The 15,811-nt window shown below is 33.8% G+C and overlaps 3 protein-coding genes across 4 annotated transcripts in view; 2 read left to right on the top strand and 1 right to left on the bottom strand.

Moving 5' to 3' along the window:
* LOC147073755 (uncharacterized) overlaps window positions 1-5,608 on the top strand; it is a 75,495-nt gene extending 69,887 nt beyond the window's left edge. Inside the window, 5 exon segments of the mRNA XM_085944676.1 lie at window positions 2,181-2,404; window positions 2,973-3,044; window positions 3,046-3,147; window positions 3,279-3,531; window positions 5,532-5,608. Of these exon segments, the coding sequence (XP_085800802.1) occupies window positions 2,181-2,404; window positions 2,973-3,044; window positions 3,046-3,147; window positions 3,279-3,531; window positions 5,532-5,608 (728 nt within the window).
* Window positions 4,704-11,097, top strand: ais (DExD-box helicase 52). Its single transcript, XM_085944790.1, has 9 exons — window positions 4,704-5,339; window positions 5,412-5,604; window positions 6,064-6,273; window positions 7,662-7,774; window positions 7,905-8,005; window positions 8,694-8,839; window positions 9,436-9,516; window positions 9,840-9,989; window positions 10,819-11,097. The coding sequence occupies exons 3-9, from the start codon at window positions 6,155-6,157 to the stop codon at window positions 11,048-11,050; spliced, it is 942 nt and encodes a 313-aa protein (XP_085800916.1). The 5' UTR covers window positions 4,704-5,339; window positions 5,412-5,604; window positions 6,064-6,154; the 3' UTR covers window positions 11,051-11,097.
* A 2,134-nt stretch (window positions 11,098-13,231) lies between these two features.
* Window positions 13,232-15,811, bottom strand: part of hfw (leucine-rich repeat domain-containing protein hfw) — a 42,919-nt gene continuing 40,339 nt past the window's right edge. For both annotated transcript variants that reach the window (XM_085944782.1, XM_085944781.1), the window contains exon 8: window positions 13,232-15,750. In XM_085944782.1, the coding sequence (XP_085800908.1) occupies window positions 15,463-15,750 (288 nt within the window). In that variant the 3' untranslated portion in view covers window positions 13,232-15,462. The remainder of the gene's footprint in view (window positions 15,751-15,811) is intronic.

The raw sequence follows: 15,811 nt of genomic DNA, 5'->3' as shown, positions 1-15,811 counted from the left end.
GTTGCACATTGCTTTTAATGCGCGGGCCCGGTAGGCATTCTTTTTCCGGGCCTCTAGCTTTAACTCCTTCCATGCCTGGGAAATCACAATAATAAAACGTGTCAAGATTAACAATACCCAGTAAACATTAATAAGTGCTAAGACATTAACTTTAGCAATTTATAATTACAGTTTTCCACTGTTCCACAGATTTTAGTGGGCCGATATTGGCTAATTGTAGGGATACACTCTCCCAGTCTCGCGCCATGCTCTCTCCCCGAGAGGATCATGAAATGTCCCGAGAGCTAGGGATTGGTTTTCGTACATTAGTTGGAAGAGTTGGTCCTTTTGTTGAGTGGATAACCACGGAATAATCGCGGTCCACGAGGAATCATAACACTGAAATACATAATAGATACCATCATATGTTATTTATTGGCACATTCACTGTAATAAACAAATATTTAAATTATATATTCTTACCGTGGTATCACCGCAATAAATGTTCGTAGCCGGTTGACATGACAAATTTCAGACAATTGAGCCTCCAAAATTATAGTATTTGAGGAAAAAATATAGTATGCGTTGTCATCTGTTGAAAATGTATAGGTTTTTTGTTTCTCAGAAAAAAAAAACGGAGAATTTGAGAAACTCCGAGACCCCTTTTTATTAAGGTACCTCTTGCGACCAAAAATACTTACCGAAGAATTTAAGAAATTTCATTTTAAACTAAAATCAAGGGATTTTTTTACGTTTTTCGAGCAATTTTGAAAGATAACTGCGCTAAAGTGATACTTTCTGACTTCTTATTATTATCTATGGAGAGCACCATAGACTAATATACTTTTAGCACCAACCAATCTCTTGGGTCAGCGCCATTTTTAGATTAATCAATCGTGAGCATATATTTTTGCACATGCAACGAGTGGTCCCAGCTCTCAAAATCAGATTCCAGATTGCTTGACATATTGATTCGTCCTTTGAACTCCAAGGTCTCCAAGATACGTTAAAATAATCTGAAAGAAATCTGAAACTAAGAATACTCTGACAAGTGAACACGACAGACGCATCAGTATGAGCACCAGTGTTGCCATCTTTTCAAAGTGGAATTATAGTACAGAGACTCCAAAATTATAGTGTTTAGGGAAAAAAATAGTACGCATTGTCATCTATTCTATTTTGTTGAAAATGTATAGGTTTTTTGTTTCTCAGGAAAAAATAACAGAGAATTTGAAAAACTCCGAGACCCCTTTTTATTTAGGTACCTCTTCCGACCAAAAATGCTTACCGGAGAATTCAAGAAATATCTTTTCAAAACAAAGTCAAGGGAATTTTTTACGATTTTCGAGCAATTTTTTTCCGAGTTCTCCAAATCTCCTTATATTCCGAAATTATAGTACTTTGCACCAATTTATCGAACGACAATATTGAAATTTTAGTACTTTTTACATATTTTTTCCGATATTTAAAATTATAGTATTTTGGGTGTACTATACCTGTTTTATATCGTACATAGTACGCAGACCATAATTATAGCACAAATACTATACTTATAGTACGGTTGGCAACACTGATGAGCTCTCTTATAGAACAATGACAGGTCATCCATAGACAACAACGGGAGGGGTGGAAAAGGTAGGACCAGTCATTGAGAATGTATCGGCTTTCTTCTTAAGTCGGCAATGCTTGGGTGCATAATATTTTTTGGTGTTGGAAAGATGGCAACACTGCGTTAAAAAGTGACAGATATGGTAATAGGTAGTCTATGAACAGGAGTGACATTTAAACTTCACGTTCACATGCTTTCTGTTTTAACATTTCTATTAGTAATCTCAATACAACATGGATGCTTATGATATATTTAAAAAGTTAACAAAGGGTCTGACATTCAAATCCAAAATTCTCGGCCAGAAAAAGGTTCGTATGAGTTTGAAATTATATAAACATAACCTCATTTTGATTTACATTGATGATGTTATTATTTGAATTATCACAGTGTAATATAATACCTAGACATATAAATATGAGAATTAAAAAGACATGATACAAATAATGTAGTTAGATATAATTAAATTCCTACTTGTATAATTGTGAGGAGTTTGTTATTTGTCAAACAATCTTGGAATAATCAGGGAGATTATCTGCAGCTTGTGCTATATACTTTCAGGAAATAAAACCAGCTCCTGCTATTATTAAATCAGAAGTCACCGATGCCAAATCATTGGATTTGTTGGAAGATGAATATAAAGAGAGTGATTTTATGGATGTGCCAGAAAAACCTCTGCAAAATGGAGGACAGGAAGACTATGAGCTTAAACTTACCAGCGATTTAACGGTCACAGAATCTGGCGTTAAGAAAAAGAGCAAAAGAAGAAGATCCAAAAAAGTATCACTACAAAAACAGACTGCTAAAGAACGCGAAGAGGTAAATAATATTATACGGTACTTAATATCGCCAAAATGGATGTAAGTATGTTAGACACACTTACGCAATGTAATACAATTAAAAATAGGGGTCTTGTGACTGGTTCTCCACCGTTGCTCGCTGCCATCTGTCAGTGAGCGCAGTGTTGCCAACCGAACTATAATTATAGTACATTTTGGTCCGCATACTATTAAAAAAGTATAGTACGTCAAAAATACCACAATTTTGAAAAATGGAATTAATTGAATTTGCCGATTGGCATTTTTCGGTCGTAAGAGGTGTTTAAATAAAGTAGGGCATCGGAATTTCTCGAATTCTCCGTTATGTTTATGTGACAAACAAAAACCTTACATTTTCAACACGTCCTATAATTTTTGCCGAAATACTATCATTTCTTGGACCGCGTACTATAATTCGATGACAAAAAGATAGCTGAATTCAAAAATGGCGACTTACAGATAAACACGGAGGACCAGTCAAAATCACCAAAAATAGTATTTCATTATCAATAATAAACACGATTTTTTGACATCACTAATTAACACATTTGTTTTATTGGCATCTTCAGGCTCGCCATTTTCGCAGTGAGCATGGAATCCGCGTCGTTGGCCAAGAAGTGGCAGCACCGCTTAAAGATTTCTTTTCCCTAATGGACACATATGGAATACCGCAAATGCTGGTTGACAATCTCATTCAATGTGGATACATGGAACCGACCCCGATCCAAAGACAAGCAATTCCTTGTATGCTAGAAGTAAGTACCTAACCAATCCTTTTAATTATCCATTTGTACTCATCAAAATATGTCATCACTGGAGATTAATTTTTGACGAAATGAATCCCAAGCCTAAATGTTTAAAACTTTTTGTTTTAGAACCGCCAAATTCTGGCATGTGCTCCTACTGGTTCAGGAAAGACGGCTGCATTTGTTTTGCCATTACTGCACATGCTGAAGGCTCCATCGAGAGGTCCTCGATCTCTCGTCCTATGCCCCACCAGAGAATTGGCCAAGCAGACATATAGAGAGGCTTTAAGACTCAGCGCCGGAACTAACTTGGTCATTAACTTTGTGCCCAAGATAAACCAAGATAAAATAGAAAGCCAGAAAGCGGTATTGAGAAAAACTGGTAATTTTTATTATCTTTTAACCTAATTATTCATTACAAAGTCATCACGGAATACCCGTGATACTCAAACCAAAACAATAGACAAGTGGTCATCCATTACATCATTAATTGCATTGCATAATTTTGGGTATTTTTTGACTGCCACTGTCACTAATTAGGTTCCCCCCCCCATTTGTTAAAAAATTATAATTTTGAAATATGATAGATTAAAAAAAAAAAATTGTAATATGATAAGAGTATATATTTAGTTAGTTTAATCCCCCTATCCTCATTGTCACAAGTCATCACATTATATCAGACCCTCTCCGCCCTTTAATGTGATATGTAAGTAAAGTTTCTTGACATCTTACATTTGTCCATCTCGGATACATTCCTGACTGGAATGTTAGAGTGAAATGGATTTCGGATACAGATTCACTTACTCCGGTCCAACTGATTCTACGAAGTGTGTTCATAAATGAACTGACCTTTGGTTGGGAAGAATACAACTACATACTCTCATGGTTGTCTGAAACCAATTCCCTACAAAATAGCCTCCTTGGAGGCGCACACTTTTTTCAGCAGTCTCGCTATTGTTGGTAGCATTTCTGGAATGCCTTTTTGGAAATAGAATACAGCTGGGCTCTCGGTACAAACTGGAAGTTGGGGTCGTCGTTTAAGTAATCCAACATATCCTGCAGATGGAGCTGTTTTGGTTTCATCGTTTATAATTTCGGCACAAATTTCGCGAATACTCTCCCGGCATGGATAAATCCTAGATTAAAATGTTAAATACCGAACCAATACTTATCTCCAACTCGTCCGCAAGTTCTGTGATACGACTATCCTGCATGACCAAAGTGATTTCGGCTTGATATGGGCAAGGCAGGGCCTACATGAATGTGAGTCGCTCTCAACCGACATGTGTCCATATTTAAACTAATTATACTACTCCTGATTTTGTCTGACGACCATGACATCATCGCGGAAATCCTGTTGAATCCTCCAAATGATTTCCGCTTTAGTATCACCAAGCTTCATGCAATACAATCGCTCAGGTCATTCCGTCATTTCGCATGAAATGAAAATCCTACTGTCACCAGTACACTCACAAGCTCACTGCTAGCAACTGATGCTCTCTGCGGTCAGTAAAAATGAATGCACCTCCACCTGCTCAATAGATAGCACCTCCCATGCTTGATTTATTTCTGTGGCAAAAATAAAGGTTGGAATGTTATTAAACAGCCGTGCGCATCTATTTTATATACAAGACTACTGTTGGCAGCCATCTAGGGTAGTTTTTCATTTCCTGTATCAAAGTATTAGCACTTATTGTAACAATTACAATAGTTGTAATTGTTACAATAAGTGCTGATACTTCTATACAAAAAATGAAAAACTACCCTCGATAGCTTCCGATAGCGGCCAATAGTAGTCTTGTGTATAGAATAAATGCACTGGTATACAATGGTAATGAATTACATTTAAAATGAAGACTAGCTTTATACCCCGTTTACACGTGCATGGATTTACTGTTGACAGTAAGAAAATATATGGGTAAATATGTATTATCCTGCATATGTATTGCATGCATGAATCAAAAAAGTTTGGAAGCTTCTGAATTTTCATGCGACAGTAGGATTTTTTCGATCTGCGCCTGCGCAGTAGAATGACAGTGGCAAATCTACCGGCAAAAAAATGAACTACAAACGAATTTTCAGGTTGACCGATTTTCACTACCTGTCAAATAATACGAATATGTAACATGACAACATCACGTCTCGCTTACTCTTGAAGAATGAGATTGGAGAGACAGTTAGTACATATACGTGTAAACAGTTATTGTCACTATAGTTTAAAATAAGCACTATTACCGCCAGTAAATCCATGCACGTGTACAGGCGCTTTTAAGCTTAATTAATTATTTAATTTGATTAATTTAGCTAATATGTCTGGTTTATTGAATTAATTTTTTTAGGTTGATTTTTTGTGGCATTAATTTTCTGTTACTCAATTTCCAGATCTTCTTATAAGTACACCCAATAGATTGTGCTATCTGCTTGATCATGATTCGTCGCCCATCAATTTGGAAAAGTGAGTTACCTTCCACAGCCTCAATTTTTTTAAATTTTAACATAAATAATAATATGTAGTACATACCTACTTTATATTAATTAATATCCTTCAGTAAACCATTTTATGTTTATCCTAATTAATGCTTTATACTTTATACAATTCCATTCAAAATTTACTATATAATATTATATAAAAAGCAAAAAACACCACAGATGTTGAAGAAAACCTTCTATTATGATATAGACTTGGATTAGGCAGGGCTTAATTGAATTTAAAAAACTAACAAACTATCTACACATTGTTGTCTTAGTTCAATGTAAACAAATTCTTCTTCTTCGATGGCGCTACAGCTCAAGTCGAGCCCTGGCCTCCTCCACCGCCGTCCTCCAGCCGGTACGGTCCTCCGCACGTCTTTTCCAGTTCCTGAACTTATATTTGTCATACTACAGTATATTTAATAGGGTTTATTTTTTTCAGAGTACGATGGCTAGTTATTGATGAAGCCGACAAACTGTTTGAGGGCTCTGACAGTAACGAATCCGATTTCAGACCGCAGCTTGAGAAAGTCATGAAGGCTTGCGGCACGGAAGCAAATCTGTCACTGTTCAGCGCAACCCAAACGCCCATATTGGTTGATTGGTGCCGAAGAAACATGGATCAACTGTTGTGCATAACTGTTGGGCAAAGGTAGGAATTTTTATTCATGCAAGTAAAAAGTAAATTATCATGTTCGATCCTAAGCAGAGTATATAGGCCTACACAAAGTGGAAGTTGTATTAATAGAACATGGTGCAATCATGCATAAAAGCTAAAAGAGCTTCATTAGGTCATCCAAGGAAATTTTGGAGCGGTGGAAATAACGAGGTAAAGCGAGAGATGCGACTATGCAGCCTTCTCAATGATGCCCGGCGAGAAGCTGCCAACTGGGGGTACACAGGATTTTGCAGTTTAGACAGGACAATGAATCGAATACGAACCAGAATTACTAAAACTAAAAACAATACTCCAATAATCCTTCAAACTGCGAATGTGGCATTAAGTTTATTAAGGTTATTTCGAAACCGTGCAAAAAGAGGATCGGGTGTACTTATATTTATCGATTAATAAACTTTTACAGCTATTTTTTGATAACAACATTACTTAGAGACGTCACCTTAAAGAGAATGAGGATTGTTAAGGGCGGACGTGCTCAGCGTGGGTCAAAATGGAGCTTTTATTCTATTTTCAAAGCATGATCCTGGACATTCCTTAAACGCTTTAGATAATCTATTCATATAATTTTGAAGCCTTATTATCCTTTATATTTATTTTAAACATTTGATGACTGCATGAAGTATTTTTATTACATAAAATAGTATTTTTTTAAACCTCTCGCTCTAATGTTTTAGAATATAGTCATATTTCAGTACATAAATGTGCAGTGGTGTTATGATTTTTTTACATTTATTAATTTTTAAACGCATTTATAAAACCATCAGTATAATTTATGTCGACATTATTTTAGTGAAATATTTACGATAAAAAATTATATTAATAATCTCTGTGATCCCAAATTTGACAAGAATTAGGCATTTTATTATTCAAAAAATGGGCAAGATTAACATATTTGAAGATAATTCTAAAGTTACTAATTATAAGCTATGTTTTTAACCATTCAAGTGTGAAAAACATCCTACGAATAATGATTGCTTTATAATAATTATTGACCTAAGAATAAGGTAGTGTTTTTTTGGTATACGCAATTTCTTTTGGCGTTCCCCAGTGGTTATGCTTTAACATACAGCCGTAGTCATCAAATGTTTAAAATAAATATAAAGGATAATAAGGCTTCAAAATTATATAAATAGATTATCTACAACGTTTAAGGAATGTCCAGGATCATGCTTTGAAAATAGAATAAAACCTCCATTTTGACCTACGCTGAGCATGTCCCCCCTTAACTTGTGTGTTGACTCATCGATGTTAAAAACTTGTCATAAATTTTATTATATTCTGAACGTTCTCTATGTTTACTTTGCATATTACATATTATGTACTTTATGAATTTCACGATGGTATTATGTACTTTATTTCAGGAATGCTGCGACAGTTTTAGTAGAGCAAGAACTTTTGTATGTCGGAAGTGAATCTGGAAAGCTAGTAGCATTTAGACAATTGGTGCAGCAGGGACTTAAACCACCTGTATTAGGTAAATGTTTTATTCATTCGATTCACTCAAATATTTTAATCTAGAGTATATTAAGATAATCAATATTCCAGTGATTAGTCATTTAGTAATCCAAATTATGCTTGTTAATAAAGGAACTCATTTTTTTCAGTTTTTGTTCAGAGTAAAGACAGAGCCAAGCAATTATTTAAAGAGCTGTTGTACGATGGAATTAATGTTGACGTCATCCACGCAGATAGAACGCAATTACAAGTAAATTATTGATTTTAACAATCTATAATCTTTATATCTATTGTGTAATAAAATGTGTGAAAGAATATAATATTATTTATACTGGAATAGGTTGTACGTCTGAATAAAGAAGTATAATTAAAGATTACAGTGAAACTCCGATTCTACGATTTTCAAAGGACCCAAGAAAAAAATGATAAATTCGGGATATATAAAAAAAAATAATTAAAAAAACTCGTTTTTCTCTTTGATTTTTTCGATGTCTTGAATTATTCTCCGTTAGAGTTCTAGTTTTCTTCATGGTGGGGCATTTTAGTTGCGACTAATAAAAATTTGTGATACGAGATGCGAGGCAAGCCTGAGCGTCGACCGACCTGTGCAAACAAAGAGTTGCGACTGAAAGGTCTGTAATAGTCTGCAATCATAAACAATTCTACGAAAGCGAAATGAAAAATATTCAACAAAAACGGTCAATCAGGATAATATTTGTGACGGGACCATAATATTTAGACGATAGATCGCAGAAAACGATAAATCGGGAACGATTAATGCGTGATTATTTAACATTGTTCTTATGAGTGTTGGCGGGACTTTCAAAAGTGAACGATCCGTGCGGGAAAACGATTTATGCGAGAACGGTAGATCGGGGTTCCACTGTACTTTCTATGTATTACATATTTTAATATTATTTGGCATTTTTTGTTTTCAGAGAGATAATGTTGTCAAAAGTTTTCGAATGGGAAAAATCTGGGTTTTAATTTGCACAGAATTGATGGGAAGAGGAATTGACTTCCGAGGAGTGAACCTTGTTATCAACTACGATTTTCCACCTAGCTCCATCTCCTATGTGCATAGGTAAATGTAATCAAAATTGTTTCCCTTAGAAAGATTTCAAACCCTTCATAGGTTAAATATTCAAAGAGTCGCTTATCACAAAACTATTGGCACCTACCTACCAGTGACGTGTGGTGATTTTTGCTTATAGGTATGCCATTGAAAAAATATATATACTCAATATTTACCATATCGTCACTGTTCTGGCGGAAGACACTAATTCGAAAAAATTACATATTGAGTTAGTTATACCAAAATGTTTCTTATTTCAAACTTTACCGTCTGGAAACCTTCTTAATAAATAAACAGTCTTTATTTTAAAGTCTTCCTTTTTACGATTACTTAATAAACTCACATGATAGACCATTTCAAACTTTTTAACAACTTCAAAGTCAAATTACTCAAAAGTAGTATTCTCCAGTTAGTGTGTTCTGCCAGAACAGAGACGATATATTATGACTAATTTAATCTGGATCAACATTATCAATTAAAAACTGTAGAATTAACAAATAAAAAAACATTAATTGTTTCCTACTGTCATCGCTCATACCAATTTCAATTTTTATGAGTATATACTTTTACTGTAATGGAATCTTATTTTGTTTTAAAAATTACAGGATTGGACGTGCCGGTAGAGCAGGTCAAAAAGGGAGAGCTGTCACATTCTTTACGCAAGATGATATTCCAAATTTAAAAAGGTCATTAAATCTATAAATTTAATTATTGTATTGTAAAGCGCTTTTTCCATTATGAATTTTTTTGTGAGAGTTATCTCATATGAGATTTATAATTCATCTTTCGTCTTCCCATTCATAGTATACTTAACTGCGCTGTTAAGTAAAAAGACTTTATGATTTAAAACTTTATATAAGAGAAAATGTAGTTAAAAACTTGGGTTCTAATTTTACTAAAACCAAAAACACTGTCTTTTTACTTAGTATCAAGTTTCACCGGATGTATGTAAATATTATAGTGTTATATACCACACATTTGTAATGAATATTTGTTTTTCTCTCTACAGTATTATAGTTGTTATGAAACAGTCTGGTTGTGAGGTTCCAGAATTCATGCTGACGTTAAAGCAGACTAGGAAAAATCGTAAAAGTCTACTTAAATTTGCGCCAAAGAGAGAAGACATATCTACCGAATTACCAGAGAGAAGGGGATGGAAGTAAGTGTATTGTTTTATAAATTTTATATTGTTTTCCCATAAAACGGTTCTGCACAACATTTTTATCAGTAGGGTACAAGTGACATGAATAATATTATATTCTTTCGAGTTTCAAAGCAGAAAGGAAGCGGAAAATACTTTTAAACCTGCAATTTGACACACAGGCATCGTCATAATAATAATATGTGCCACGCAACAGATTATAACTAGGGCAATGTATATACACTAAACCGTATATCATACATCAATATTTATTGCATCACAATAAACGTTTTCATGAAAACACAAAAGCATTTAACTTGGTTTATGAAAATTCTGATAGATAATTTTTGGGATGTGCTAAGATTTTTGTATATTTATTTAATTGGCGTGCAACAAATGGCATCACTTGCCATGGGTTGCGCACCACTGCTATAGGCAATTTTTATTTATAATTTTGAATAGTTGTAGTTTTTTTTAACATTCAAGACATTCAATATGGATTCGATATGTGGAGCCCCTAGTTTCAAATCCCCCTAAAACGGTTTTTGAAAATTTTTGAGTTATATAATATGTATTTAGATGGATATTTTTATTACCTATATGATGTCCAAAGATTGAACTTTAAAAAATGCCTAAAACCGTCAATATGTATGATCAAAAATTAGGGTAAATTTCAAAACCCGCTAAAATAGTTGGGTGTGCTTTTCAAATAGATATGTTTGAGTTTTTCTCATTTTTCTCAAGACTACCTAAAATCGTTTTTCTCATTTATCTCAGAACTATCTAAAATCGTTTTAGGGGCTTTTGAAACTAGGCACTTCATGTTTTTTCTCCTTTATTTTTCCAGGAGAAAGTCAGGCGATGATGATAATAAGAAAATAATAAAGAAAAGGAAATTTAACAGCGAAGACGGTGAACGCAAGACAGAACGAAAGGATAGCAGAAAAATTAAACAACATTCGAATAAACCAAAAGGAGTCGGCAACACTGCGAATAAGATGAAAAAGAAACCGTTTGGAAAGAATAAGAAAGCACTACAAGCCAAAACGAAAAAATCTTTCAAGAAAAAAGATCATTAGTAAAACTAAATATGTACAATCATGTACCATAATAATTTGATATTTTTTCTATTGTTTTCTTTAATCTGTATCAATAAATATTGATCTTCATATTTTTTTGTATTATTATCAGCAATCCCTTGAATTACTGGAACATATTTATTCTAGAGGAAATAATATATTTTTTTAATAATATGTGGGTACTACTTAAATATATTTTTAATCAAGATACATTTTTACCACTTGAGCAACCGGGATCCCGCAATAATGCAGAAATTCTTATATTACATTCACACTCGCTCCCGCATTACTGTGAGGTTAAGGCTTGTTTATACAGGACGTAGTGCTAATCATTAGTACTAATACCGCCACGTGTAAATAGGTCGAATTAGTAATAAGCATTAGTACATATTCAACCCGTATTAATGATTAGTACTAAACCCGTGTAAACAAGCCCTAACACACTGACTAATTGTCATATACTGACGCTGGACTTATCACTTGAACATTATTTTCTTTATTATTGTTTAGCATTTGATTTTTATGTTGAATTATCCTAATATTTATGGCCGCAAGTGGGCCCAGTAGTTCTCAAGCATGTTTTGTTACAGGTGCAAAGATGTCAAAACTTAATTTTGGATTAATTACTCCTGATTTCCTTAATTTAAATTACAAAGATTGAAGCCATTTTCTGTCGAAATTGAAAATATCTCAGATAGTTTAGTTATTAGAAATTATTCCCAAGGACACTCAGGTCGGTTGCTTGATTGTTAAGTCTATACCTCAGTTGAGACATGGTCTAAAAAGATCGTAACTATGCGACGCGCGGATCGTGCAAATGACGCGTGCCGAACGAAACATAATTTGTCATAAAGATTCAACATACGTCCATTTAGTGTTATGTTTATTGTTATATTAGTAATAATATATTCATTGACATGTTTTCTTTTTCGAGTACATGCATAACGTTTTTTAGTCATCTTTACACAATATAAGAATATATTCCTCCGACGCCATCACAAAACAAATTGACGTGCTCACACCTCGACTGCACTCGCCGACGAGTGCAAAATTTCGTCCCACCTATTGTTGAAAATTATTTGCCATTTCACTTATGTATGCTCCTAAGAGTACTCATACGGCAAGTGTTTCTCAGCTTTTTCAAGACAGTTTTACAATGAATCAAAATAAATTAAACACAATTTTAATATTAAAAATGATATTTATTCAGTCTTATTTACATTATCAAAATATAAGATCATCTTTTTATAACATGTATAATTATTACCATTAAAATTAATTATTCCATTACATAGACACATAATATTATGTAGACAGTAAAATTTGAAGTAGGCACAAGATTATCTAAAAAGTAAGGCATTGACTTGATATGTAGATAAATATAGAAAATAAGGCACTCTTTTTCATTAGTACATGGTACATACATGGATTAGTAAAGATAAATCATCATTCTTCACAATATATAGAACTTATATAAAAACCTAATAATATTTAATTATAAAAATTTAAATGGATCTGTATCTATACAAACTTATATAATCTCTGTTGATTTAAAACATAATTGAATTTTCCTGATTTACAATCGTAAAAATAAATAATATAATGAAATAAAATAAAATTTAAATGAGCAAAGAATGAACTTATCCATTAAATATAATAAACTAATTTTTGACTATAAACTTTGAACTCAAATACATGCCGTTTTGACAATAATTTTGGTTTATAACCATATTCGAGAATCACAAGATTTAAAAACAACCCATTATGGTCAGTATCTTTGTATTTAAATACACTGTGGGGAACCTATTATACCATGGACCCTGTTTTACCCTGTACATTTGCGTCAAGTGGGTAGTCTATGGCTTTTGAAACATTGTGCACTTTTACATCGTTTTGACGGCAGAATCGAGGAGTGAAAATATTTTTTAATCTTTTCACTGATTATCTTTTTAAATTGGCCATATTCAGACGTAACAATACAATAATTGTAGTTTGGACCTAGAGCAGCATTTAGACCAAACAGGACAAAAACATTGGATCGTAGTGATAAAAGATGATGATGATGAGGACAAGAATAGTGAGACCAGTAAAAAAACCTTGTTTATATTTAAAAATAAATACTTCCATGGTATAAAAAGTTCATCTATCTTTTACATATTCACCTGTAAAAAATTTGGTCATATAGGCACAAATAAATTTGGCAAGATCAATTAATAAACCTAGATGTAAATTTGTTTATGGCCTCTAGAGATTCATAGATCTATATAAGACTTGTAAATTTTGCAAAATAAAGAAAACCTATCAAATCGATGAATATAATGGCAAGAAACAGTACATAAAAATACACTCTACAATAGGCACATTATTTTCTTATTCGATAAAAACAATTCAAAGATTGTTTGCCTGCTGTCACTCAATTATAGTCACAAAAAATAGTAATATGGGACTATTCTTGACATTTAGCATTAATATGTTGCTGCATCAAAGACACGCCCAGTGTATTCGGGAGAGCTTTATCCAGCAGTGACAGATACACGACTGATAAAGAGGAAAACGAAATACATATTCCTAGCTTATAAATATGTTGTTTTGTTTCAGACCTCAATTTACCAGTGGCAGGGAGTGGTTTTAATTTTCAATTGTAAGATGCTTCCTTTCTCAATATCACTGTCCTCTTAGAGATTGTATTGAATTTGAAGACACAATTATAAGTCACTAACACTTCCCTTGCAATAAGGTGTACAAAAAAATATGGTTTCCAAGTGCGGAAATATCTGAACAGACCTAAAATTTGGACCAGATGCATAGTCATAAGTATCAATATATGCCGCTTAACCTATTTGACCGCAATCCGTCGATTAGGTAGTGATTCGCACTGCCACTCATTTAGTGGTAAAATTACGAAACAGCAGCTGTCAAAATAATTAAGATCAAGCGCATTGTATGTACACAGAATTCAATACCTCACATAGTCCTGCTAATTCAATGATACTCAATCTTTTTTTTCTTCGGGCCAAATACATATATTTGTGAAGTAATGCGGACCGCATCACTACTGGTGTGACGAAAAAAATCATGAAACCCCCCCTTTTTTACAAAACATTTTTGAGATTTTAAAAATTATGCGTGTTTTTTAAATTAATCGTGTGCAATAGCGACACTCTTATACCAGATCTGATGTGAACCATAATGACAATCCTCTTCGGGTGTCGAAAAAGTCGAAACGAATCTCAAGATATACGAAATTCCTGATAATAAATGTGTTTCGGGTCGTACATAAAAGCTTAAAGAGCCGCAGGTTGAGTATCGCTGTGCTAATTCTATCCGCAGACAACCCATATTATTTGAAACTGGACTCTCCAAAGATTTAAGTGTACATAAAAAAAATGGGAATTAATTCAAAAATCCGAATTAAAGTTCTTATTACATACCTACCTGAAAATTGCATTAATGTGTCCATTATAAAGACTAAATATTTTGGCTTGAATTTCCATTTGTTTTGGTGGATTTTATTTTTGGTTTTAGTCTTCAATCCATACAGATAATAGCTTTGCTATATTTACATTCTATATGCGAGTTTTTCTTTATAATAATTATTGTAACACCCACGATAGTCGCGCGGCTTAAGCGTAGTGGGTCCCAGGTTCGAATCCTGGGTCTGACAAGTACACATATTGTTTTTCAATTTGTGTATGAGTCAGAGTATGAACCTAATAGGGTGAGCAAATGGCTGACATCCATTTCTCGTAAAAACAAAATCTGTTAATACAAACCTCCACTCTGTGGAGGCCCATATGATCTTATTAGGATCGGACATGGTTGAAGAAAAAAAAAATATTATAAAATAAGACACACGTATGTCATGTGATTATTATTTTTTTTACAGCCTATTTTAACAAATGGTGCAAATTCTTGATAATTATATCGAGCTCTCCGCTTATGTTTCTAGTCATAGAAACACTTTTTTAGACATTTCTTTCCGTGCTTATGGCTGTTAACTCGTTGGGTGCGCACACCGCGCCTGGCCCAAGGCCATTAGAGGTCATTAGCATGTTATCGAATTGGGGTAATTAGTAGCTCAGCAGTGAATGTATTAAGTGATTTAAAAAATGTCTTTATTTAAAAAATTTCTTAACTAAAAAACCGGATTGATCGACCGACGTTGGGCTATGATATTTATTTTGTTAATTTGTTTGTGACAAATAAAAATTTGATCAAGTACCGATTATCAGCAAAAACTATATCTGCTTGAATGATTACGATAGTTGATTATTTCAACAGTCGTTACTAAACACTAGTTAAGAGGCACATATAGGACTATGCATCTGGCCCTTAGTAGGTAGCCAGCTGATCAACACTTGAATTGGCAAAAAATACATGCATATTTTCATCCTAATTATTATCACATACATTTATTCGCACAAACAATCACAAGGCAATTTGGGCATTTTGCTCGCGGGCCATGGCAGATAGCCAGCCGATTTGAATACCCAATAGTCATAAGACACTTTGGCGATGAGGATAATCAAGAGCAGCACTTCCGAACCGATGATGTAGTAGATGTAGTCGGTCCAGTCTCGTTGCTGCTGTTGCTGCTGACACATCTTGCTATCCACCAACTCGATCACCCGCAGTTGGATGTTTTCGCAATAGATCTCGTCATAGTCGGGAATGTGCTTCGAAGTACTGCGCAGCCATTCCTGCAAAAGTAAATATATAATACCTACATCAATGTCACTAATATAAATGGATGATGTCAAG

The sequence above is a fragment of the Rhyacophila brunnea genome, unplaced genomic scaffold (genome assembly GCF_057557595.1).
Source record: "Rhyacophila brunnea isolate RB1 unplaced genomic scaffold, BYU_Rbru_1.0 scaffold_17, whole genome shotgun sequence".
NCBI lineage: Eukaryota > Metazoa > Arthropoda > Insecta > Trichoptera > Rhyacophilidae > Rhyacophila > Rhyacophila brunnea.
This window is presented reverse-complemented; position numbering and strand designations above follow the sequence as displayed.

Coding starts and splice junctions, on each gene's coding strand:
- ais (XM_085944790.1), top strand. CDS start 6,155: ATGAAGGCTTGCGGCACGGAAGCAAATCTGTCACTGTTCAGCGCAACC. Junction 8,006..8,693: donor CAGATAGAACGCAATTACAA/GTAAATTATTGA, acceptor TTTTGTTTTCAG/AGAGATAATGTTGTCAAAAG. Junction 9,990..10,818: donor CCAGAGAGAAGGGGATGGAA/GTAAGTGTATTG, acceptor TTATTTTTCCAG/GAGAAAGTCAGGCGATGATG.